This window comes from Pollachius pollachius (assembly GCF_949987615.1).
Source record: "Pollachius pollachius genome assembly, chromosome: 16".
In the NCBI taxonomy this organism is placed as follows: Eukaryota; Metazoa; Chordata; class Actinopteri; order Gadiformes; family Gadidae; genus Pollachius; species Pollachius pollachius.
Genome location: NC_136949.1, coordinates 14907057 through 14932056, shown reverse-complemented (window position 1 = coordinate 14932056; position 25000 = coordinate 14907057). Strand labels below are relative to the sequence as shown.

Here is a 25000-nt window from a genome sequence, read left to right as displayed (position 1 = left end):
TTCATAACAGTTGGAAGGAACTAATGTTGTGGATGTAAACTCCTGCTCATGATGGCTAAGCATCTGACGTGCTGTACAATAAGACGCGTTAAAGGCGTTTAATGTTCCATCGATACACTGAATGACACCGTAAGCCTAAAAAAAACCTATGATCTCAATACCTGCTAGTTTGATTATGTAATGTCCTTAACTTTACGCTTCTGGCTGCGCTGTTAACATCTTCTAAACATTGTTTTAGCAAGAATCCCACAAGCTGTCTCAACAAACATGAATACATCCATGGGGAAAGCTGTCTCTCACACACACTTGCACACACACGCACATAGACACACACACACACACACGCACATAGACACACACACACACACACACAAACACACATCCACAGAAGGATCTGTAGGACAATCTTCAGGAACACACTCTGAATTGTCTCCCTGTCTTTCGGGTCGTCTGGTGGTGGGCTGCCAGTGAAAGGAAGCGCGGGTCTTCTCCCTCTTTGTGGGGCGGCTGACAGTCGACCCCACTGTGGGCCGCCGTGGCGGCGAGTCACGTCTTTACTGCCTGCCCTGATTTACACGTCGCGTCGGTGTGGGAATGCTATCGCGCTCCGGTGTTTATGTGTTTGCGGGGCTTCAGTTCCCATGAGGGGGCGGCCAATAGTGGGGAAGTGCAGCGGGTTTGTTTGTGTGTGCGCTTGAGGGGGTGTGTGTGTCTGTGTGTGTGTGTGTGTGTGTGTGTGTGAGGGGGGGGATGTCTCTATCTCTGGTCTGTGTTTGCAAGAGTGTTGTTTGTGCACCCTTCGGGGGGGGGGGCTGCAAGCAAGCAAGGTTCACACTGAGGTCAGGGTCGGTCGCGGTCATAAAGGGGGCGTGGTCAATAGGTGCCGGTTCATTGGAAAAAGGTTGGATGGGGGGGGTCGAGGGGTGAGAGGTCGGCCGCTGCAGGGGGGGGGGGGGGGGGAGAGAGAGAGGGGGTGGGGGCCGGGTATAATAAGTGCTGACCAGGGCCGCGGGTTCCCCCTGGGTTCAAAGTCGTAACTCAGCGACGCTGAGCACGGCTTCCCCCTTGTCTTGCCTGAAGGCGGACTCTTTCTCGCAGACGTGTGGGGCTGGAGTGGACTCACACTCCAGTGTGGGCCTGCTCTGGATTACCTGCTGTAGTTTATGAGTGTGAAAGAGTGTGTGTGTGTGTGTGTGCGCGCGTGTGTGTGTGTCTGCGTGACGGTGCTTTGCATGTGTTGTCATCCTATGGCCGTGTACTTGACCGTGTTGTACGCACATGACGGTCCCTTCCCAATGCATTTGTGTGTGTGGTCCATGTCAGTGATCATTTGGGGGAGAACTGCTCTCAGGGCAGGAAGGGGTTGTTTGGGGGGGGGGGGCGGGCTCAACAGGAGCTAGGAAGGTTGACCTCCTGACCTCCTTGGGATGTTGAAGGGTCAGAGAGTCACATTGTGTAGTGGCCATCACTTTCACTTTCCCCCCGTCCCCTCCCCCTCCCTCTGACTCTTACTCTTTGGTGGAACTAGTTTACATTGTTGTTTCGCATCTCGTTATATATCGGTGCATGCTTTGTGCTAATGTATGCAGGAGTCGCTCACAACTACTCAGACACGCAGAGAAGCAGACTCAACCATAATCCCAATGCTGCGGGCAACATTAGTTGCATGTTTGTATGTATCGTAGCGTCTACCTCTAGAGAGGCCTCCAGCGACACGGGGAACCAAACGGCCGCGTTCACCTCCGCTGAGCCGGGCCCTGTTGCATCTGTCAGCCACTAATATGATTGCAGACGTAATCCGCTCTCTCTCGCTCTCGCTCTCTCTCTCTCTATTTCCATCTCGGCGGCCTTGTTCCTGATCTGAACCCACTGAACTCCCCCCTCACCCCCCCACACCCCCCGATCTCCCCTTCACTTCCTGTTCAGAGAGAAAACACAATAAATGGATTGTTACGCCGGGACCCCCAGGGGCCAGCAGGGGGGCCTTGGTCAGAGTCCTCTGCAGGGCGAAAGGCCACATTAAACACTTGTTATAGGACATAGTATCCCCCCGTCACATCACCAGCACCAACACAACCCTAACACAAACACACACACACACACACACACACACACACCAGTGCTTGTATTCAGTGTGGGGCATTTAAGGACAAGGCGGGTGGGACTTGTTTATCCTTCTTGTTGTCGTCCCCAATGACACAACCTTAAAGTGACAGTGTTTGTTTTGGACAGCTTGTATACAGCAGCCTGTCTGGGGGGTGACGGAGTAGCTCGCTTTAGATGGCCTAGAATATCAGACGTTTGCAGCTTCTGGCAGAGCCACGCCGTGGTGTGTGCTCACAGTTCCTGCTGATGTGGCGATTCGCACCACTGGCACTGAACTTTATTGAAGCGTGCAACATTATTTTACACCCCCCCCCTCCTCGATCATAATAAAAACGTGCTGAACGATATAGTGTCGCACTAGTGGCCAAGTCTTGTGGCACGTCATATGGTGTGTTCGCCGAGGCAAGCCCCCTTTTGGTCGTTCCCACTCAGGACTCTGAGGGTCAAACGAGTTCAGTGAGGTTGACCGCACGACTGATAAACAAAAGATGGCTGCGGCCATAATGAGATGCATTTTCTTTGAATATGTGCCCCGATGGTCGCCTTAATGTCTGTTTGTCACACTTGATAACATTGCTGCTTTAATCCCGTCACCAATCTATGCATTGCACAGTCCTGCTGTGCGTGCAATACAATGTAAAGTTGTGCTTTTTGTTTTCGAGCTGGTTTGCTAAAGAGGCTATTGTAGCTACCAATAACCCGGATGCACCACCCGGGTGGTGTGCGGGGCATCTGGAACGCACCGTTAACCAGGACCCTTCTCCTGCAGGCGGAGAAGCGGGCGTACCGCGAGGCGGAGATCAGCATGATGGACGACCTGTCCGAGGGAGACTTCCAGAAGGAGGAGGAGGAGGAGGAGGAGCCGGCCAGCCCGTCGGCCCCCTCGGCTCCGTCAGCCCTGGCCCTTCCTCCTCCTCCACCTCTGCCACCTCTCCTTCCTCCGCCGCCGCAGTCCCCAACCCCGCCGCCCCAGCAGCACACCGACCCCGCCTCGCCCACCGTCGCCATGACGCCAGAGCCCGTGGCCAGGGGGGGCGAGCAGGCCACGCCCAGCGAGGTGGAGTACCAGGTGAGGGGGGGGGTGTGTCAGACAGAAAGACAGACGAACAGACAGAATATTAGCGATACCTTTTCCTGCAAGCGACACTCTATTTCCATTTAAATTTACAATTTGTATTTTGATTGTAGACAGATTGTTTATTTCATTGAATTGTCCTCACTTTATCTTTTTATTGTGTTTTTTTAGCAATTACCAAGTGTAGTGTCGTTGTAGTGTAGTGTAGTTGAACTGAAGAGTTTAAACTGGCTACTGGTGAAACAGTCGTCTATCAACGTCGTCCATCAACTCGAACACTATTCACACGTCTCAAGTTGCTAATCGGACTGTCAACAGCGACAGAACAGGAAGCCTCGGCCCGGACGTTCACTAAGTCACCGTCAGACGATAGCCGATGGGCTCCGAGATTAATGTAATACAAACATTTGATAAATTGAATATATCCCTTGGAACCAAACTGTACAGCACGCTGGAGAGGGGCTTTCCGGAATACTAGTAGAAGCTAGGTCTATGAGATTTAATAAAGCTATTATGAAGCTCTAGGTCATTGTCATGGTCAGGGCAGCAAAAACTCATCATTTACACATCCGCGTGTTCCTGGTTCTTTCAGTCAAGGTTTAAATGAATCAGACAAAATCTCACATTTTTTAACTGACACATAATCCACAGCCTCTCGACATTGCGCAATGTGTTTTAACATCATTTTTTAAACATCACAGAAACACATTCTGACAACACAACACCCCCTAACCATGAAAGCCCTCTAGAAGAGGTCAAGTAGAAACCCTGACCCATCTCCACTGAAGGACCAGAGCCAGAGAGCTCCCTCCTTCAGGGGCCGGCAGCTGGGGCAGTAGGGGCAGTAGGGGACGGCAGCGGGGGCAGTAGGGGACGGCAGTAGGGGCAGTAGGGGCCATGCAGCGGGGACAGTAGGGGACGGCAGTAGGGGCAGTAGGGGCAGTAGGGGCCATGCAGCGGGGGCAGTAGGGGACGGCAGTAGGGGCAGTAGGGGACGGCAGTAGGGGCCATGCAGCGGGGGCAGTAGGGGACGGCAGTAGGGGACGGCAGCGGGGGCAGTAGGGGCAGTAGGGGCAGTAGGGGCCATGCAGCGGGGGCAGTAGGGGACGGCAGTAGGGGCCATGCAGCGGGGGCAGTAGGGGACGGCAGTAGGGGACGGCAGCGGGGGCAGTAGGGGCAGTAGGGGCCATGCAGCGGGGGCAGTAGGGGCAGTAGGGGCCATGCAGCGGGGGCAGTAGGGGCAGTAGGGGCAGTAGGGGCCAGTAGGGGCCATGCAGCGGGGGCAGTAGGGGACGGCAGTAGGGGCAGTAGGGGACGGCAGGAGGGGCAGTAGGGGACGGCAGTAGGGGCCATGCAGCGGGGGCAGTAGGGGACGGCAGTAGGGGCAGTAGGGGCCATGCAGCGGGGGCAGTAGGGGACGGCAGGAGGGGCAGTAGGGGACGGCAGGAGGGGCAGTAGGGGACGGCAGGAGGGGCAGTAGGGGACGGCAGGAGGGGCAGTAGGGGACGGCAGGAGGGGCAGTAGGGGACGGCAGTAGGGGCAGTAGGGGCCATGCAGCGGGGGCAGTAGGGGACGGCAGGAGGGGCAGTAGGGGACGGCAGGAGGGGCAGTAGGGGACGGCAGTAGGGGCAGTAGGGGACGGCAGGAGGGGCAGTAGGGGACGGCAGGAGGGGCAGTAGGGGACGGCAGTAGGGGCAGTAGGGGCAGTAGGGGCCATGCAGCGGGGGCAGTAGGGGACGGCAGTAGGGGCAGTAGGGGACGGCAGTAGGGGCAGTAGGGGACGGCAGTAGGGGCAGTAGGGGCAGTAGGGGACGGCAGTAGGGGCAGTAGGGGACGGCAGGAGGGGCCATGCAGCGGGGGGCAGACAGGACGGTGTTAACCCACCGGTGGACTGACCCTGGTGCATCACCGTGTCCCGCCCTGCAGGACGGCCGGGGCTTCGGCATCGGGGCGCTGGTGTTCGGGAAGCTGCGGGGCTTCTCGTGGTGGCCGGGCCGCATCGTGTCCTGGTGGATGAGCGGCCGGAGTCGAGCCGCCGACGGGACACGCTGGGTCATGTGGTTCGGCGACAGCAAGTTCTCTGTGGTAGGAAACTCACGACGGCAACACGCACACAAACAGTAGGCCGGGCGACGGTCACCCGGAAGTCTCTCTGGGGGGGTGAAGTGAGCGGGGGGATGGTTGAAGTGTGGATGGTTGAAGTCCCTAATACGATTGCCGGTCTCCCTCTCTCTCACCATCTCTCCCTCTGTTTATCCCTCTCCATCTCTGTGTCTCTCTCTTGTTATGTCTCCTTTTGAAGTCCCTCCAGTCAGTTGTGCTCTCTGGGCGATCTTTCTGTTGTTTGCTTCTTGCTGTCAAACCATCTTCAGTAGTATTATGACAGCCAGCCATAAGCAATGCTTGTTGGTGGCTTGTTGATGGCTGATGATAGCTAGCAACGGTTAAATCTCTCTGGATCGCTAGTCATATTTAGACGCGATTCTTCTTGTAATGAGTAAAAGGTCAAATTGATGATAAAACGTTGCGGTGTACAATCTCTCTCTCTTTGCAGGTTGTTAGGGTGCAATAAACTGTTGAATGTTAAAGGCTTTAGAAAAACGTTCAAATGTTGAACTTGAACTCAAGGTCTTGGCTTTCTTTTTCGAAGCAAAGCATTTGAAAAATTATCGTTTCTCCCTCCTCCTCCTCCTCCTCCTCCTCCTACTCCTCCTCCTCCCCCTCCTCCCCCTCCTCCTCCCCCTCCTCCTCCTCCCCCTCCTCCTCCTCCTCTTCCTCCCCCTCCTCCCCTTCCTCCTCCTCCCCCTCCCCCTCCCCCCCCTCCTCCTCCCCTTCCTCCTCCTCCCCCTCCTCCTCCCCCCCTCCTCCTCCCCCTCCTCCTCCCCTCCTCCTCCTCCCCCTCCTCCCCCTCCTCCTCCTCCTCCACCCCCCCTCCTCCTCCTCCCCTTCCTCCCCCTCCTCCTCCTCCTCCACCCCCCCTCCTCCTCCTCCCCTTCCTCCCCCTCCTCCTCCTCCTTCCCCCCCTCCTCCTCCCCCCCTCCTCCTCCTCCCCCCCTCCTCCCCCTCCTCCTCCTCCTCCCACACTCTCTGCAGGTCTGTGTGGAGAAGCTGATGGCTCTGAGCTCCTTCTCCTCTGCCTTCCACCAGTCCACCTACAACAAGCAGCCCATGTACCGCAAGGCCATCTACGAGGCCCTGCAGGTGCGCAGTGCTGCGTGTCAGTGTGTGTTTGTGTTGAGCCCGGCCCCCCCGCCCATGGAGGCGGACGTCACGGCTCCCAGTGCAGCCTCCGACTGAAGCTGTTTTGGGTGATGCGTGGTCGAGGAGAACAGTCGATAGGGAACAGGACACTGGTCCAATTTTAGATCCTATCCAAAGGCTCAATTTGTACTGGGCCTTCGTTTGTGTGTGTGGGTTTGTGTGTTTGCGTGTGCGTGTGTGTGTGTATGTGTATGTGTGTGTGTGCGTGTGTGTGTGCGTGTGTGTGGGTATGTATGTATGTGTGTTTGATTGTGTGTGCGTGTGCTCTCCAGGTGGCGAGCACCAGGGCGGGTTGGCCCCTCCCCTCCTGTGATGCGGGCGATGACGCTGAGGGCCAGGGGGTGGAGCTTCAGACCAGACAGCTGATAGAGTGGGCCATGACCGGCTTCTTACCCAGCGGACCCCAGGGGCTGGACCCTCCAGAGGGTACACACACACACACGCGTGCACACACACACACGCACGCACACTGACACACACACACTGACACACACACACACACACACACATACACACACACACACGGTAACATAAAAAGACATCTGCATGTTGTACATACATGCCAAACATAGACACAAACAGACCTGAAATACAGTCGAAATTGATACAATACATGTATCTAAGAAAATGCTGCCGTTGGTTATTCAATGTACAATACAGTAATAACCCAGAACATAGGGCTAGCCAAGGACACCAAGGTACTAGCCAAGTAGAGAACAGTAGAAACCAATGATAATACAGTACTAGCAAAGGAGATCACAGTTTTATAGGGACACACCATACCAGCAGAGGAGATCAAACCACCAGCCATGAAGAACACAGTACTGTAGGGGATCACAGTACTAGCCCAGGAGATGAGAGTATTAGCCATGAAGAACACAGTACTGTAGGGGATCACAGTACTAGCCCAGGAGATGAGAGTATTAGCCATGAAGAACACAGTACTGTAGGGGATCACAGTACTAGCCCAGGAGATGAGAGTATTAGCCATGAAGAACACAGTACTGTAGGGGATCACAGTACTAGCCCAGGAGATGAGAGTATTAGCCATGAAGAACACAGTACTATCAGAGGTGAACACAGTACTAGTCAAGGAGGACACAGTACTATGATAGAAAATAGCTAAATACAAATGGCTGGGAAAGAGTGACCGCGCCCCCTTTATACGCTCTGCAACACTCCCAGTGTGTTTATTTAGCAAACACAAATGACCACACAACAGAAAAACATTACAATGGAAAACATATGATGGAATGAACAGAGCAACACGTTTTGAAGGAACGTCAATAAGGAAGACATAACACTGTGTTAGTATCTATAAAATATTTATTTCAATGATGTATATTATTTTTGGGTGTGTAATATATAATATATAATACGAGTAATTCAAGAATAAAATCCCAGGTATCCCCTGCAGTACCCTTGCGTACCACCAGTGGCACAGCTCCCACAGATTCAAAAACACAGCTGTAGGAGAGCACGGTGACAGTCGAGGGGACGACAGAACCGGCCCGCCAGAAAACCGTCGTGGTCAAAGTGATAGGGCTAGTTGTCATGGTGACCCCTCCCCCTCCCTCTGCAGAGGAGCGCAACCCCTACAAGGGCGTGTACCCGGAGACGTGGGCGGAGCCAGAGGCGGCGTACACCCCTCCCCCCCCCGCCAAGAAGCCCCGCAAGAACACAGTGGAGAAGGCCAAGATCCGGGAGGTGATCGACGAGGGCACCCGAGGTGAGGGAGTTACACCTCACCCTTTCATTTCACAACAGGACGAGGTGAAGTGAGTGTTATGACCCACCCTTCTGTCCAGTCCATAAGGCTTACAGATTGATTTTGAAGGGTTAAGAGGAGATAAAGATGTTAAAAAATGCATGGATAGGTCCTGTGGAATATAAAAGGAGATCTGCCAGTCGGTGTACTTAAAATACTAACTAAGGGACGGTTTGTGTCTGATTTGCGGATAATGGATGTATGTATGGAGTGTGTGAATGTGTGTTGCTATTACTATGAACTAAATGTTGGAATTACCCTTTTCAGAGAGACTCATCTGTGAGGTCAAGAAAAAGACCAGGAACATAGAAGGTAAGGTATTATTAAGCAATTATTAAGCCTATTTTATGCATAAGTTCCATTGAAAATGAATGACATAAAAAACCTTAATTCAACAAAGTAAGTTAATATATTTTAATTTAAAAGAAAATGCTTGGCTTTTCCATGCTACGTTTTACCGACAAATAAATACATGTTATCTGCTGTTTTGGGCAAAACGGATCTGTTGGCGGTGAACAAAGTAACGGTGGACTGTCATCAACCCAAAGAAAGTGCTTCTCCATGACTAATCGCAGTCATCTTTGGTGGTGGCGGTTTGTGGTGGGGGAAAAAAAACTCATCTCATCTCGTTCAAAGACCTCATTTCTATGTTATGAGTCACAAAGTTGCCAATTCCTAGAATTCACAGGTTCTTACCATCGACGACAGTGTGCTAATGGTGTGTGTGATGCCTGTGCCCCCCTCGCTCCAGACCTGTGTATCTCCTGTGGCAGTCTGAACGTCTCCCTTGAGCACCCCCTCTTCATGGGGGCCATGTGCCAGGGATGCAAGGTGAGCTATAGATCACCGTCTGGTGGCACTCAATCATACAGGAGATTATGAACAGAGACGGAGGTAATCAATGAAACAATCAATACAACGACACACAAACAAAGGCAAAGATGGACACACAAACACACACACACACACACGCACACCTGTAAGTACCCACCCACCCATGCCAACATGCAAGCAAACACTCACACATGCGTGCCCCCAGACAATGTATGTTGATGCGTGTGTGCATGTGTAAATATGTGTGTGGGTGTGTGTGTGTGGGTCCCATCCTTTGGCAGAACTGTTTTCTGGAGTGTGCGTACCAGTATGACGACGATGGCTACCAGTCGTACTGCACCATCTGCTGTGGCGGCAGGGAAGTGCTTATGTGCGGGAACAACAACTGCTGCAGGTCAGTACTGTGCACTGAGAGCCGCGAGAACTAGCGCCGCTCAACCCTCTCCCCGAGATTGGAATCCGTCGTCTGTGTCCAGCTTTAAGAGCAGTGCCTCCCTCCAAGGCACGCCGGGTATACACTGATCAACGTGCTCTGTTCTCCATAGCACTAAATGTTCAGTTTGTTGTTCTGTGTCAAAGAATTAGATACAGACCTCCTGATGTTTCCTGTGTATGCGTTAATGTGTGCGTTTGTGATTTTGTTTTCGTATTCATGCATATAAATTTACTTGCGCGTGTGTGCGCGTGTGTACGTATTCACGTGTACAATCGGTATATGTGTGTGTTGGCCTGTATGCGTAAATGTATGCTTGTGTGTGTGTTTGTAAGCGTGTATCTCTGTGTGTGTGTGTGTTTTTTTTTTTCATGCGGGAATATTCATGCATACATATTGTGGCAGCCCGCCCCCCCGATTGTCAGGTACCCGGCAGGAATCACACAGAAATCAAGGGTTAAGCCGCAGTCTGCGTTTATTTCACAAGAATAATAGTCTGCATCCTCGTGCTAGGGTCTCCGTGAGCATCTAGATCGCCGGCGCGGTGCGGAATCCCTCCGTGTCACTTGCCCGTTCGCCCGGCCTGGTCCTTTCCCTTCCTCCGGCCAGGTGTTCCCGATCGCGCTGATTGGGGGGAGAGACGTGGTGCTCTCTGTCGCCGGCTGGAGGGTGGGGGTCTACTGCGGGTCTGAGGGTCTACTGCGTGTCCTCGGACCCGCCCAGTCCGAGGTCCAGCGGCGGGATGCCACACTCCTCCACCGCTTGCTCAGGCCTCTGGTCGTCGGTGAACCCGCTCAGGCAGGCATCCCGGCGTGACAGGGCGTCGGCGTTGGTGTTCTTGGCTCCGGCCATCCACTTCAGGGGGGCGTGGTCGGTGACCAGGCTGACCAATATGATTCGCTGCAGCGGCTTGGCGGCTGACGCCTTCTTAGAGCCGGGGTCCTTGGTCACCTCCTCCATCAGGTCGTCGTCGTCGTCATCATCGTGGCCCGTGGGTCCAGAGTGGACCAGGTGGTCGTCAGAGCTGTTGTCGGGATCTGGAAGTTCCACATGTTTACCTGTATCCAGGAGGTCGTCCCCATCCACGTCCAGCGTGATGGCGTCTTCGTTGGGGATCGACACGGACAGGTGATCGTCCTCAGCTTCTCTAGAGGAGTCTGTTGCTTCGACCGACGTCTCTGCCGCTTCCGTCTCTGCCTCTGCCTCCGGCTCGGTGTCGACGTTGGCCTCTGGATCGGCCTCGAGCTCTGGCTCCGAGTCGGCCTCGAGCGGCACCACAGCCTCTGGCTCCGGTGAGGCCGCGGGCTCAGCCTCCGCCTTGGGCTCCGTCTCCACCACAGGCTGGGGCTCGACCGACGTCTCATCGGCCTGGATTGAGGCCTCTGTCGTGGGCTCGATGTCAACGTCGTCCTCGGTTGGGGGCCGGGCCTCACCGGAGGCCTCCTGCCCGGCCTCAGGCGCGGCCGGGCTGGCCTCGCACGGCGCTGGCTTAGATTTTTCGTGAGCAGCTTCCTCTGTTCGCCCTCCGGGGGGCGACGGAAGCCTGGTGGCCCCGTAGGCCTGTCGAGCTCCCCTCACCCCTCTGCGGGGTGGTTCTCTCCGGCTCCAGAGTTCACGCGCCGGGTCCTGTAGCCGGTGGAAGATCGGGCAGTCCCTCCCGATTAGCAGCGGCATCGGGAGGTGGGGTACGATCCCTGCCCGCGTCGTGAATACCCCGTGCGGGGTCCGGATGACGACGTGGCAGGTCTCGAACGTCCGGGTCTCCTTCCCGCCCGCCAAGTCGGGGCGGAGGAGAGTGACCACGCTGCCGGTATCCACGAGGGCCTGCGTGTCCCGGTTCATCACCCGCGCCGGTATAGTCGGGCTTCCTACTTTCCCCTGTGCCCAACAGGTCGCTAGCATGCATGGCTGCGTCTGCTGCCAGCGTGGCTCGTTTCGCGGCCCTGCCTCCCGCGGCCTCGTCTCCCGCGGCCTCGTCTCCCGCGGCCCCGTCTCCCGCGGCCCCATCTCGGGCCGCGTCGTCTCTGGCGGCGTCGTCTCCGGCTGCATCATGGTCTGGTTTGGGGTTCTCCGAGGGATCGCGTTGCCTCGTGTCGCCGCTGCTGGTTGGCGTTCCCTCACGAAAAAATGGCTGTAGTAGGCCCGGATCGCCTGTTTGAGGGCCAGGAACTGCCGGGCGGTCTCCGCCGGTAGGTCCCGGCACGCCTGCTGGGCGGGCCCGGTGAGGAACGGGGCCACAATATGGCCCCACTGCTCCTCTGGCCAGCGTTCTCTCTGGGCGGTCCATTCGAATGCCTCGAGGTACGCCTCCACGTCGTCGTTGGGTCCCAGCTTGGTGAGCCGGCTGGTCGGGGCGGCGTGGACGGCGAGCTGGGCGAGCCGTAGTACGGCCTCGTACAGCAGGGCCAGACTCTCCGTGGTCTCCCGCTGCTGCTGCTGGGCGGACGCCGCCGCGGTCCCATCCGGGTTCTGCATACCGGCAAAAGGGGGTTCCCTCACAACACTGGCCCGTAGCGATGTCGAGTTGCCTGCATTCTCCACCATATGTGGCAGCCCGCCTCCCCGAGTGCCCGAGTGATACCCGGCAGGAATCACACAGAAATCAAGGGTTAAGCCGCAGTCGGCGTTTATTTCACAAGAATAATAGTCTGCATCCTCGTGCTAGGGTATCCGTGAGCCTCTAGATCGCCGGCGTGGTGCGTACTCCCTCCGTGTCGCTTCGCCCTGGTGCGTACTCCTCCGTGTCGCTTCGTCCTGGTGTGTACTCCTCCGTGTCACTTGCCCGTTCGCCCGGCCTGGTCCTTTCCCTTCCTCCGGCCAGGTGTCCCCGATCGCGCTGATTGGGGGGAGAGCCGTGGTGCTCTCTGTCGCCGGCTGGAGGGTGGCGACGGTAAACTGCGTGTCCTCAGACCCGCCCGGTCCGAGGTTCAGCGGCGGAATGCCACAATATATATGTGTAGGGGTGTGTGAATGTTTTTAACCTGTGTGTGTGCGTTTCTACCTCTGTGTGGGTCTGTGTCCGTAAGCGTCCGTATTGACATAAGTGTGTGTGTGTGTGTAGGTGTTTCTGCGTGGAGTGCGTGGACCTCCTGGTGGGCACGGGCTCGGCGGCGGTGGCCATCAAGGAGGACCCCTGGAACTGCTTCATGTGCGGGCCGCGCAGTGGCCACGGGTTGCTACGGCGACGTGAAGACTGGCCCTCACGGCTGCAGCGGTTCTTCGCCAACAACCACGAGCAGGACTTTGTGAGTGGTGGGGGGGGACGGAGGGAGGCTGAGAGGGAGGGAGAAGGGGGAGGGCATGACACATAATGGCGCTGCTGGTGTTGATGTTCCTGTCAAGCTTCTTCTCCTTCTACACTATTTCCCTCGCTCTCTACTCTAAATAACGTGGGTCGTCTGTGTGTATTATAAGTCCTTTCTCTGTATCAAGTCACTCCCTGACACTCTCTCCATCTCTCTCTCTCTCTCTCTCTCTCTCTCTCTCTCTCTCTCTCTCTCTCCATCTCTCTCTCTCTCTCTCTCTCTCCATCTCTCCATCTCTCTCTCTCTCCCTTATAGGAGCCAGCCAAACTATACCCCCCTGTAGCAGCAGAGATGAGGCAACCAATCAGAGTCCTCTCTCTTTTCGACGGCATCGCGACAGGTTGGTCTCTATGTTTGAGGTACCTCTGAAAATGTACCAGTGTGTCTGTGTGTGTCTGTCCTGGTGTGAGTGTGTTCCAGGTTCAATTTCAACAATTGTATTAGTAATTTCAGGCGGGCTTCACTAGATCAATGATCATTTCATCACGTGTTTGAAAAAGCCCCTTTATGACAGACTTGTGTGTGTTTGTGTGCGTGTATGTGTGTGTGTGCGTGCCTGTGTGTGTTCATGTGTGTGTGTGTGTGTGTGTGTACGTGCGTGTGTGTGCGGGTGCATGCCTTTGTGTCTATTTCTGTGTGTGTTCGTGTGTGTGTGCCTGTTTCTGTGTGTGTGTGTGTTTGTGCTTGCCTGTGTGTGTGTGTGTGTGTGTGCGTGCCTGTGTGTGTGCGTGCCTGTGTGTGTGTGTGTGCCTGTGTGTGTGCGTGCCTGTGTGTGCGTGTGTGTGTGTGCATGCCTGTGTGTGTGCGTGCCTGTGCGTGCCTGTGTGTGCGTGTGTGAGTGTGTGTGCGTGTGTGTGTGTGTGTATGCGTGCCTGTGTGTGTCTGTGCCTGTGTGTGTGTGTGTGTGTGTGTGTGCGTGCCTGTGTGTGTGTGTGCCTGTGTGCGTGCCTGTGTGTGTGTGTGCCTGTGTGCGTGCCTGTGTGTGTGCGTGCCTGTGTGTGTGTGTGTGCCTGTGTGTGTGCGTGCCTGTGTGTGTGTGTGTGTGTGTGCGTGCCTCTGTGTGTGCGTGCCTGTGTGTGTGTGTGTGTGTGTGTGTGCTCCAGGCCTGCTGGTGCTGAGGGACCTGGGCATCCAGGTGGAGCGCTACGTGGCGTCGGAGGTGTGCGAGGACTCCATCACGGTGGGCATCGTGCGGCACCACGGCCGCATCATGTACGTGGGCGACGTGCGCACCGTCACACACAAACACGTGAGTGTGTGTCACCCACCGCCCTCCCCCCTCCCGCACCACAGCCTGGACAGCAGGTGGAACCTCATTGAACTTATACTTGTTTTACTGTATTGTTGTTAGTGGCTTACGATGATCGCACAAGTGCATCATGTGGAAATGTTGTGCTTGTATGCGTGCGTGTGTGTGTGCATGCGTGTGTGTGTGTTTTGCGTGCGTTAGATCCAGGAGTGGGGCCCCTTCGACCTGGTGATAGGGGGAAGCCCCTGCAACGACCTGTCCATAGTCAACCCCGCGCGGAAGGGCCTCTACGGTAAGAGTAAGTCTAGGAGCCCCATAGGACCACCACACACCCCATGGCCAGTCAGGCTGCAGAAACACATTCACATTCCACGCTGTCTACTCTCCTGTTGGTAGCCCTTTAAGACGTTCCTCAATAGAGATGCTTCATGGTGGGGGGGCTTTTTGTTCATTTGGGTGGCATTCAAATTTTTTCATTTCTCTCTTTTGTTCTCCCTTCCTCCTTTCCCCTTCTTCTCTATATATATTCTCTTTATTCTCTTTTATTCTCCCTCCCTTTCTATCTCCCTCACTCTCTCCCTCTCTCTCTCTCTCTCTCTCTCCCTCTCGCTTTCTCCGGCTCTCACTCGTTCACTTCCTCGCCCCCCTCCCCCCTCCCCCTTTCCCCCCCTCCCCCCTCTCCCCTCCCCTCCCTCCCCCCTCTCCCCTCCCCTCCCTCCCCCTTCCCCCTTTCCCCCCCTCCCCCCCTCCAGAGGGGACGGGCCGGCTGTTCTTTGAGTTCTACCGGCTGCTCCACGAGGCGCGGCCCAAGCCGGGGGACGACCGGCCGTTCTTCTGGCTCTTCGAGAACGTGGTCGCCATGGGCGTCAGCGACAAGAGGGACATCTCCCGCTTCCTCGAGGTGGGGACCCCCCCCCCCCCCCCCCCCCTCACCGCAGCCCACCCCCATCCCACGGCCACGCGACCAAAGCCTCGTTTATAGTTGCCGTGCCGCCCCAACGACGGAGGTGTCGCCGCAGCGAAAAACATTGTGACAGCGAAAGCGGCGTGCAGTGCATTCTGTCACTTACCTCTGACACGTTGAGCAATGTCGTGTGGATGACACGTCATTACCCATGCATTACCCAATGTCGTGTGAAAGGCACGGCTGCGCCTGGACTGCGGAAAAGGCAGCTGACTATAAATGAGGTTAACACCCCAAAGCGGCAGCGTCTTGTGTGTGTGCGTGCCGTTGCACGCACACAGGTGAGGTCACGCGCAGCTCTGTGGCGCTGGCTCCGCCATACCTTATCAGGTGATGCAACCGCTGTCGGGTGACGGGAAACGCCGCGCTAACTGCCGCTTGTGATTGGAATGCATGTCGGGAATGTTGCCTTCAGCACCCCGTCGGCGACGTTCATTAGACTGCAAACGCAAGGGTTGTCGTCAGCAGGCCATGGGCCTTCCGTCACTTTGTCACCTCATCCGGCGCAAGATAGTGTAAATGCTGTTTGTTGCCTGTGGAATGAAACAGAGGGGTATGGAAGTCCTCAAGTTACAACCTGTATGAGCCACGCGCCTTTACTCATCGAAAAAAGTAGGCAAGCCACCACATCTCGACAAGCTTCTTTCGTCGATAAGCACGCAGGAAGCAAGCACTCACCAAAGCTCTCTAACCCTCCCTCTGCCCCTAGTAGACGCCTGGGCAAAATATAGAATTAAACCCAAACTTTATCCAGCACCTGCTCACTCAAAGGCCATGAACCCTTGGCTTGGAGGCATCCTTGGGTCCGCCCATAGGTTCTAGCTGGTATGGCAGGAGGGTAGGAAGGTCCCTGTCAGGGACATCCTGGTCAGGTGCCCTCCATTAGGCTACGATGATAGGAAGCAAAGTATTGGGACGCAGCCACAAACTCAGATAGAAACAGAGTGGAAAGGCCTTCTTCCATTCCGGAGCTGGTGGATGGTTCTGCTGCCCTCTTGTGGCGGCGGCAAGTGTGGCTTTTGGACCCTGAAATGAATTCCCTGCACTTAGTTTGACCTCTGACCTTCTCTTTTTGGCAGTGTAACCCAGTAATGATCGATGCCAAAGAGGTGTCCGCCGCACACCGCGCCAGATACTTCTGGGGAAACCTGCCGGGCATGTCCAGGTACGACACACTCTCACACGCACACGCACACACACACACACACACACACACACACACACACACACACACACACACACACACACACACACACACAACAATCCCCTTCTACAGCAAACACAAATAGAAAGAATAATAGTGGCTGAAATCTGAAAGTTGACGCCAGCCTGTGTGTGTGTGTCTGTGTGTGTGTGTGTGTGTGTCTGTGTGTGTGTGTGTCTACAGACCGTTGGCATCCATGACCAATGACAGGCTGGACCTCCAAGACTGTCTGGAGCACGGTCGCACGGCTAAGGTACCCTACCCTTGTGTGTGTGTGTGTGTGTGTGTGTGTGTGTAGGTGTGTTTATGCATGTGTGTATATGCGAGTTTGCATGTTATTTATTTATGATCACAAAGTCAATGTGCATGTGAACCACCTTATGATCATCTTATGATTCAGTCAAAATGAAGCATGACTAGAATTGTTACCTGATTGGACAACGGCAGCTTTAAAAACAAAAACCTGGATGTTTTTAAGTCTACTCTAAGTCTACCGCTATCTTATTGTGTGAATGCCTACAAAGCTATTTTTGAATGTGCATGTTATACAAAATCACTCAAATTCTTGCAACATGTAGAATGTGCTGATAGAGTTTATTTGTCTTTGTGTGTGTGCGTGTGTGTGTGTGTGGTTATGTGTGTATGTGTCTGTGACTTGGTCTGCATGTATGTTTTGTGTGTGCGTGTGTGTGTGTGTTTGGTGACGCCCGTCTCTATGGTGTGTGTGTGTGTGTGTGTGTGTGTGTGTGTGTGTGTGTGTGTGCGTCTGTGTGCGGTGCGCGGGGCCTCTCCAGTTTGAGAAGCTGCGCACCATAACGACGCGCTCTAACTCTGTGAAGCAGGGGAAGGACGAGCACTTCCCTGTCTACATGGACAGCAAGGAAGACATCCTCTGGTGCACCGAGATGGAGAGGTACGTGGCCCGCCGGTGGTGGGGGGGGGCGCAGGTTGACCCCCCCAACCCTTGGAGATATTCTAAGCATTACTGTGCCTTCACACCAAAAGCAGCGTCAATATGTTATATAGCTATTATAGAGCTCCGGGATTCCGCAAACGGCAACAATCACTTCCTCCTCCATGTTGCGGTTCACTTTGATAGGCTGTCACGACTGATTTTAAGATATTTCCTGAAAGGATATTTCAACTTGAGCGAAGTGTTCATGCGAGTAGAATCACGCGCCATTTGTCAATTCGGGCCACGGGTTTGTAAGGTGGAAGACTGCCTATAAACGCCTCTTTGCATTGACTTGTAAGGATTCGCGCCGCCCCTTCATTTTGGGTTTAAACGCACAATCAAAGAGTCTGCAAATCATAAATGTCATTGAAGGCCTTAAAAGGTGTTAAAAAGCCTTGAATAGAATTTGGGTAGGTCTTAAATATTTTCTGTGACAGCCGGCAGAGGAAATATAATAAATCTTTAACCATTAAATTTCAAACGTTTCTCTATTTTACGTGAAATCAATGTTTACTGGCCCCCCGTGGAGCAGTGTGTGGACCTGCTCCACGGGGTTGCTACAAGTGCCTGCAGGATGCTTCTGTTGTCAGACAGCAGCATTGTCACATCAAACCTGCAGATACACTTGTGGTTCGGTGAAATGTGCTCTAAACTATGACACGGTGTTATGACTGAATTGTGTGTTGACAACGTAGAGGATTATCATAGGCGGTAGCGGCGATGCGTGTGTTCTCCTCTTAATGCTCTTTTTGTTCTGCAATCTGCAGCAGAGCCTTCATTTAGGGGAGCACAGACACATGTGTGGGCGGTTCCACAGCCGACCAGTTGTAAATAAAAGGGTCCTGATAACAGTGTTTTATGGGGCGGACCGGTGAGTCACCAGAGTGAGCCTCGTAGGCTCCTCAGATCACTGGCCCCTGGAGGGCCGGTGTGTTTTTTTGTGTGTGTAAACAATGTTGTTGTTTACAGTGTATCCTTTCCTCTCGACCCAGCTCAGTCGCCCTTGTACACCCTGAATCGCTGTGTGCGTCGCGAGTACAGACAAACTGTATTCGGTACATCCAGTCCTGTCTAGGCTCCCCCGCTGTAGCGTCTGCGTCTCCATCCTGTCACTCTGTCGCCCCCTGCAGGGTGTTCGGCTTCCCCGTCCACTACACCGACGTGTCCAACATGAGCCGGCTGGCCCGCCAGCGGCTGCTGGGTCGCTCCTGGAGCGTGCCCGTCATCCGCCACCTCTTCGCCCCGCTGAAGGAGTTCTTCGCCTGCAACTAGCTCCTGTCTCCCCCCCCTCCCTCCCTCCCTCCCTCCCTCCCCCTCTCTCTATATTCCCGACCCCTGCTGCTTCCACAGCAAGCAACTAGTACCGAGACGCTCCTACCTGGGGGCCCTCGCACCATCCAGGGGCCCCCTCTTCTCGACAAGGACCCACAGCGACACACACACACACACACACACACACACAGCACACACACGGAAATTGACAGACGCACGCGACGCAGGTGACACACACATGGACGCACACACAAGCAAAATTGGACTGGATGACCCCGCGAGAAAACACACAGACAACGTCATGTAAAAACAAAAGAAACAAAATGTAGCGGCTGGTTAGTAGTGAGGTGAATGTTAAAGACCTGAAATAGATACAGACACGCACGTGTACCCAAACGTGTACACAAACAAACACATTGTAAAGGACTGCTTCTTCCGGAGCCTGTATAGCTGACTGCAGCTCCCCCCCACCCCTGTCCTCTCCCCCCTCCCCCCCCCCCGGTGCTAACCTGGGCCCGGTTTCCCGAAACCCTCTTAAAGCCTTCTTAGCGCTACGTCATTCGTAACGTCTACTTTAAGTTCTACCTTAACATCTTGCGTGTTTCCCGAAACCTTCTTTGCTACGAATCTCTTTCGTACGTCGTTCGTTGGCAAGGTTGGTCTGAAGCGCTCGTAGAACCGTCTTAGCATCTACCGTAGTGATGTTTCAGCTCCTGACGCTAGTCGCCGCCACTGTACAGTAACCTTTAGAAATCCCTGTTGCGCATGGAACTGCCACATTGGCAGTGTTGTGTTTCACCAATGCAGCACAGTACATATACGGTTCAGCAGGGGGTACACCAATAATTTTAAAATACTCGCAACTTCAAGAAATTATTGTATTATTTTACATTCAAAAATGAACAAAACTGGCTACTAAACTGGCTAAAAAATTACTACAGCGAGTGACCTTAATAATACCTCTTTCCCTTGACGGTGCGCAAAGCCTGCACACAGACAGGTAGCCAAAAGCAAAGCAGTCTCAGCATAAACAGTATTATATAATAAGCTAAATAAATTATTCAAAATTTAGCTGTCATTTCAAAATGTCTATTTTCATAAATAATCAAAAAGTCAGACACCTTTGTAAAAAGAAAATCAGTAGCCTCATTTGAACAGCTGGGATGTAATTAAGGATGTGATTGCCTCCATCTCCTCCGCTGTTTCTATATTTTCTATAATTTGTTTTAATCAGCGTAGGCTATGCTATGTTCGCCCATCGTTAAATGATTGTTTAGGCCTACTAGAAGGATTTCGAGCAATGTTTTTTTCCGCAAAGACTGAAATCTTCTTTTGAACGCTGTCATGCACCTGCGAATGAATTGGAAAATCGATCGCTGAGCAATCGATTTCAGCCCGCTCTTTCTGGACGGCACCGTTTACGAGCGACGTAAGGAGTGTTTCCAAAGAAGACTCCTAAGAGACCGTTCGGGAACCACGCCTATAGAGGTAAACAACTTTGATAAGTCTAAACGTAGGAGTCTTTGTAGAGTGGATGTTATCGGGAAACCGGGCCCTGTTTTCTATCAGCTCAAGGTGATATCTACTACATCACACACATGTATACACACACACACACACCCAAGCCGTGTCCACGCTACACCAGAGAAAGGGATTAATCATGGATGAAAAGATTCAAACGTACGGACAAAACGTATTCTTCCGAAAAAACACTGGTGAAGACGAGAGACAGGATGGGAGTCTTAGTCTGTATCCAATCTGAATGAATCATGTTTCCATGTATCTGGTGTAGTGGGGAAACGGCCATCAACACAAACAAACCCTTTCTTTAGTGCAGGATTCATGTGATTTATATCTACAGATTTTCCCTGATACCCTCTAACTTCTAACCTCTGTCTTCTGACTTTACTCTCTGGCAAAACATGCCTGGGGAAAGCAAAAATGCAATTATTATTTTTCTTTATTCTATTTAATTCAGCGTACCAGTGAATTAATCTACAACCTAACACTTCACTTTAGGTTAGTGTTTATGAACAGCAATGAACATACTCATAAATATACGTTTCCAGACAGAGGATTGCAAAGCAATCAAATTATTATATTGATATATATTCAAATACCTTTGGTGCTGTCCAGGGAGTCCCATTGCGACCCAACTGACCCATACCGTTTTGTTACAGTCTATGGTGCTTTAAGAGACTAACAGGTCTCTGGTGCTTGATTTGCATCCATCCCTGAATTTAGTCATTCTATGGCGTTTTGGTTGTTGGTCGATTTGTGTTTTGTTTCTATTGACCAGCGCAAGAGGCGGCTAGGGGCCCGACGGCTCGCTGAGCAACATTTATCTTCCTTGAAGAGCTTGGGGGTTGTGAGACCGTGGGTTCCCTGGTGCCGGCTCCCTCAGACTACCCCCCCCCCACAAGTTATCATGTCCTCTGTGAGAAGGACGAGGTCACCATACTGTCTCAGTACTGTTGAGTCCCTCTGAGGTAGATAAAGTTATCGGGTCACAGGGTCAAGTGACAGTTTGAACCGTGTTTGTCGAACTGCAAGACGGTGATGTCCTCTCTGACCACCCTGCCCCTCAGTAACAAGGTGCCCACCACAGGCGCCAAATGCTCAATGAATCTTTGCATTCTAGATGATTAAAGACGAGGGGATGCTAGTTCTGTGAACGCGAGGCTCTATGCTTTGGGCTCAACGGTGGACCAGCCTGAGGGAGGCCTCTGCGGCTGGTCAAATAGTGAACGTCGCCATCTGGTGGCTGGTGCATTACCCATTTGTCCAAAACGGCCTTTGTTATCTACGTTTTAAAAGTACCAACGGACAGGGCCTTGTTTTTTCTCTGGATACTTTTGGGTTTTTTCTACTTTTCTGTGCCACTGAAACCTGAGGATCTCTTTCAAATCATGCATACCTCCCACCGCAGGCCTTCCTCTACTGCTGGTCACGGCCAACGTGCAAACAGCCCCCACGCCACCCCGGCATCTATAGCCGCCATTTCACAACATCGGCACGGAGCACTGTTTTCGCTCTCTGCGTGCAGAGCCCGACAATTTCACCCAACAAGTTTTTGGTCGGTTGAGCCCTGGTTGGTAGCTGGGATGACGTCCGTTTCGTTACGCGCAGATCATGCGCAGCGAATAGGAGTGAGGTTTTAGTCATCCGCAGTGACTCTGGTTTCCACACCACTATGAAGCGGTGCATGGACGACTGAAGGACGCCTTCTGTGAAGTCTCATGTAGCCGTGGCCGACACACTGGTGCCAAGCTCGGGGGATATATTGTTCCTTTATTTGTTTTTAAGGAAAATACTTAAAAAAAAAGCTCTTCCACTCTCCGGTGCTCTTAGTCTTCAGATGGTGCAGTCTTTTTTTCTTGTTCAAAAAAAGAAAAACGACATCAAAACACCAGCTACGACAAATGAGTAGAAAAACAAACACACAACAAACAACACACGCACACATATAACACACGCACTAGCAGAGGACTCCAGCAGGTTCACCAGACTCACAACAGCTAACGTTCAGGGGCCTTTTGGAACTCTTTTTGTTTTTACAGTGTTCCTGCAGGTCACAACAGGACGGTGGTCCCACCACCGTCGTCTCCCCCCCGACCTCTTTTATACTCCCTTTCTTACCCCTTTGCTCGGGACCGATCGCCTCCTTCCAGACACACACATACACACACCGCACTGCAAACACACACACACACATACTGCGTTCCTGCCAGGCCACCCGCCTTCCCGCCAGGTCCTAGTGCCCCCCCCCCCCACTAGTTTTTACAGTGGTGACGCGGGGTGTGACATCATCACCCCGCACCCTAGGGTGCTCCCACTACAAACCATCGCTCCCCTCCCCCCACCCCATCCTCCAGGTGCTGCATGTCCCACCCATCCGTGTAATCTCTGATTCCATGTTAGATTAGGGAGTAATGATTATAATTGTAATAATAATGGTAATAATAATAATAATGATAATAATTCCAATAATCAAGTTATTGTGTGTGTGTGTGTGTGTGTGCGTGTGTAGCCTACTGTTCCCAGGTTGGTGCTCAGTTCAGTTCAGTTCAGTCTCGGCCTAGAGAGAGAGAGAGAGAGAGAGATGGGGAGAGAGATGGAAAGAGTGAGAGAGAGAGAGAGAGAGAGAGAGAGAGGGGGGAGGCTGGAAGCAGCATATTGTACAGTTAGCTTATTGATTGTTGTGTTGCACCGAGGACGTCAGGACGGGACGATGATAAAAAGAAATGCAGTATGCCACCGGTGAAACCCAAAAAAAGACAGGAGCTGAAATAATGCCAGCTATTTTGCCTTACTTTTTAAAAATGGAAACGATAATGCAGTGGCCAACCACTCAGATGAACCTGCGTGTCACCTGGGGGATTCTTTAAAGACGACGGACCCGTTTCACAGAGGTGTCACCGTAGGGCAAGCACAGGTTTGGCTCATAACACGTGACCATCTGTGTTGTACTTTTATGTACCAAGGCATGGGTCGTTTCACTACAGCGGTAGATCACTAGCATTGCCCTGGTGCACAGAAGCAGCAGAGCCATGACTAGTGTTACCAACCCTAACCCCTCATCCTAGACCACACCTCTGTGAAAAGGCTCTGTTGGAGACAGAGTTTGACATATCTGCAGTAACCACAGGCCCTGCGTGTAGATTCTATTGTTTGGGTATTCTTTATCAAGAAACGTCGCCTTAAACGCAATTTCTGATCCTTGAGGAATTTAGCATCTAACAGCCCCCTATCTACCATCTTTAAAGGTCAAGACATGATAAAGAGCGTCATAATACCAAGGGGATGGCTACGTGTATGTGTCCCAGACAACTCTGGTGTTATTTCAGCCTGTCTTTTTGAGGACTATGGCACAGATCAGGAGGATGGTCATTTTCTCTGTTGGTTCATGCGTGTCGAGGTGTAGCACAAGGTGAAGGTGTTTCTGTTTCTGCCTACCAACAGCTTTTAAAGCTGAGCGGTGCGCATTGTTAAAACACTCCTGACGCATAGACGATGTGCACGCACACACATACATACACACGCACGCACGCAATGCACAACACTGTTACTAACAACACACTGATCCAAACAGTCAGTTCACAGTTGTTCTACATAGCAGTTGCTCTACATGAAGCAACACACACACTCACACAAAAACAGACACACTCACGCACACACACACACACACACAGTGCTGTGGCACGGCATGCAGACAGACTCATCTCATGGACTGAAGTGAAAGATGAGCGTTTGGGAAAGGGAGGAAGCGGCGGTGTTTTTTCAAAGGTGCTAAAAATACTTTTATCTCGAAGATGAGAAAAAAAACCATTGTTAGAAGTATACAATTGAGTGGGTCTTTACAATGACTGTATTTAAGTTTGTTGTAGTAATGAAAAAGGCACTATTATTATTTTACTCTTGTATGAATATGAACTGATAAAAAAAATGGCATTTTAACTTTGTACTTGAACCAATGTAATAAATGAAACGTGAATTAAAAAAAGACTGTTTTAATGTGTCACTGTCTGGTGTGTAGTTTTTATGGCGCTCAGAGATATTGTGAAGTGTGTTGTGTCAGGTCTGCACCCCCGTTATCCTGAATTAACCTGCACTATGGGTTAACCCATTTGTGCCGGCTGCTGCGCGGCGCAACATTGTATCTACTAGATACAATGTTGCGCCGCGCAGCAGCCGGCACAAATGGGTTAAACGCCATGAAACGGGAAGTAACATCTCAGTTTAGAATAGGCTGGTTTTGGTTCAATTAGTTTATTAGGCCCATAAAGACAATACATTTTGAGTTGGGGTGCAATGAAGGCACCTTTCCTGTCAAAGAGATCAGCATAATGGCGCTATTGTTCTCTGTAATTGAGAACAATACCGAAACGTTGAATTCTTCCTCCATCAGTGCTGTTCTAATGTAAAGTGTGGGCTCATTGTTACCACCGCCCTGCAGTGTGACAACCCTGGCAGGAGTTAGGCTGTCGACTAACAATGGCTCTCCTTGAGTTTCACGCCAAACACATTGAGATGGTTGCTGATTCTAGACATGCAGATGTGGGAACTTTTGTATTAAAATGTGGAATTTCTACCTCAAAAAGACAAAAATGTGTCAGGCTTCAGTCATTCTGTGTCTCACATTTAGTAAGTATTTTATTTTTTTATCAGAATCAGTTCAGATTAGGCCTTCCTGAAATCAAATGTGAGGCCTACCTCATATTATGTAATATTTCAAAAAAATGAAAAAGGCATTTTGCCTCTTCATGGTCATGCAGGTTTTTCATATGCAGAGACCTAACAAGGAGCAATATCTTCTCCATCGTCCCCTGAATAGTCCCTTAGTCGGACCAGGCTGCATGCAAGGCGTTACCGCCCTGGTCCCCTCCCAGGCCACAGAACCTCCAGGCCAATAACGCCCTGTCGCCGGAATCGTGTCCCCATCAACTCGCTCCTCTCCGGAGACAAGGCACACCCCTGTGTACCAAAAAGGAGGAACCGCGTTCCACAATCTTATCTCCTATTGGCCCTTCCGTTCGGTCGTTCAGGTGAACATGCGTGGTGATTGGCTACTTAC

At 52.5% G+C, this 25000-nt stretch overlaps 1 protein-coding gene across 4 annotated transcripts in view; it reads left to right on the top strand.

The window, feature by feature from the left end:
- The window catches only part of dnmt3aa (DNA (cytosine-5-)-methyltransferase 3 alpha a), a 38093-nt gene extending 14180 nt beyond the window's left edge, over window positions 1-23913 (top strand). For 2 of the 4 annotated variants that reach the window (XM_079753775.1, XM_079753778.1), the window contains 17 exons: window positions 2876-3175; window positions 5108-5266; window positions 6275-6382; window positions 6715-6868; window positions 8025-8171; window positions 8478-8522; window positions 8962-9041; window positions 9326-9438; window positions 12539-12722; window positions 13038-13122; window positions 13886-14031; window positions 14233-14329; window positions 14784-14932; window positions 16075-16160; window positions 16383-16452; window positions 16994-17112; window positions 18285-23913. In XM_079753775.1, coding sequence (XP_079609901.1) covers window positions 2876-3175; window positions 5108-5266; window positions 6275-6382; window positions 6715-6868; window positions 8025-8171; window positions 8478-8522; window positions 8962-9041; window positions 9326-9438; window positions 12539-12722; window positions 13038-13122; window positions 13886-14031; window positions 14233-14329; window positions 14784-14932; window positions 16075-16160; window positions 16383-16452; window positions 16994-17112; window positions 18285-18426 — 2184 coding nt within the window. In that variant the 3' untranslated portion in view covers window positions 18427-23913. The remainder of the gene's footprint in view (window positions 1-2875; window positions 3176-5107; window positions 5267-6274; window positions 6383-6714; window positions 6869-8024; window positions 8172-8477; window positions 8523-8961; window positions 9042-9325; window positions 9439-12538; window positions 12723-13037; window positions 13123-13885; window positions 14032-14232; window positions 14330-14783; window positions 14933-16074; window positions 16161-16382; window positions 16453-16993; window positions 17113-18284) is intronic. The other 2 variants (XM_079753776.1, XM_079753777.1) reach the window with 2 other exon arrangements.
- Window positions 23914-25000: the final 1087 nt, after the last annotated feature.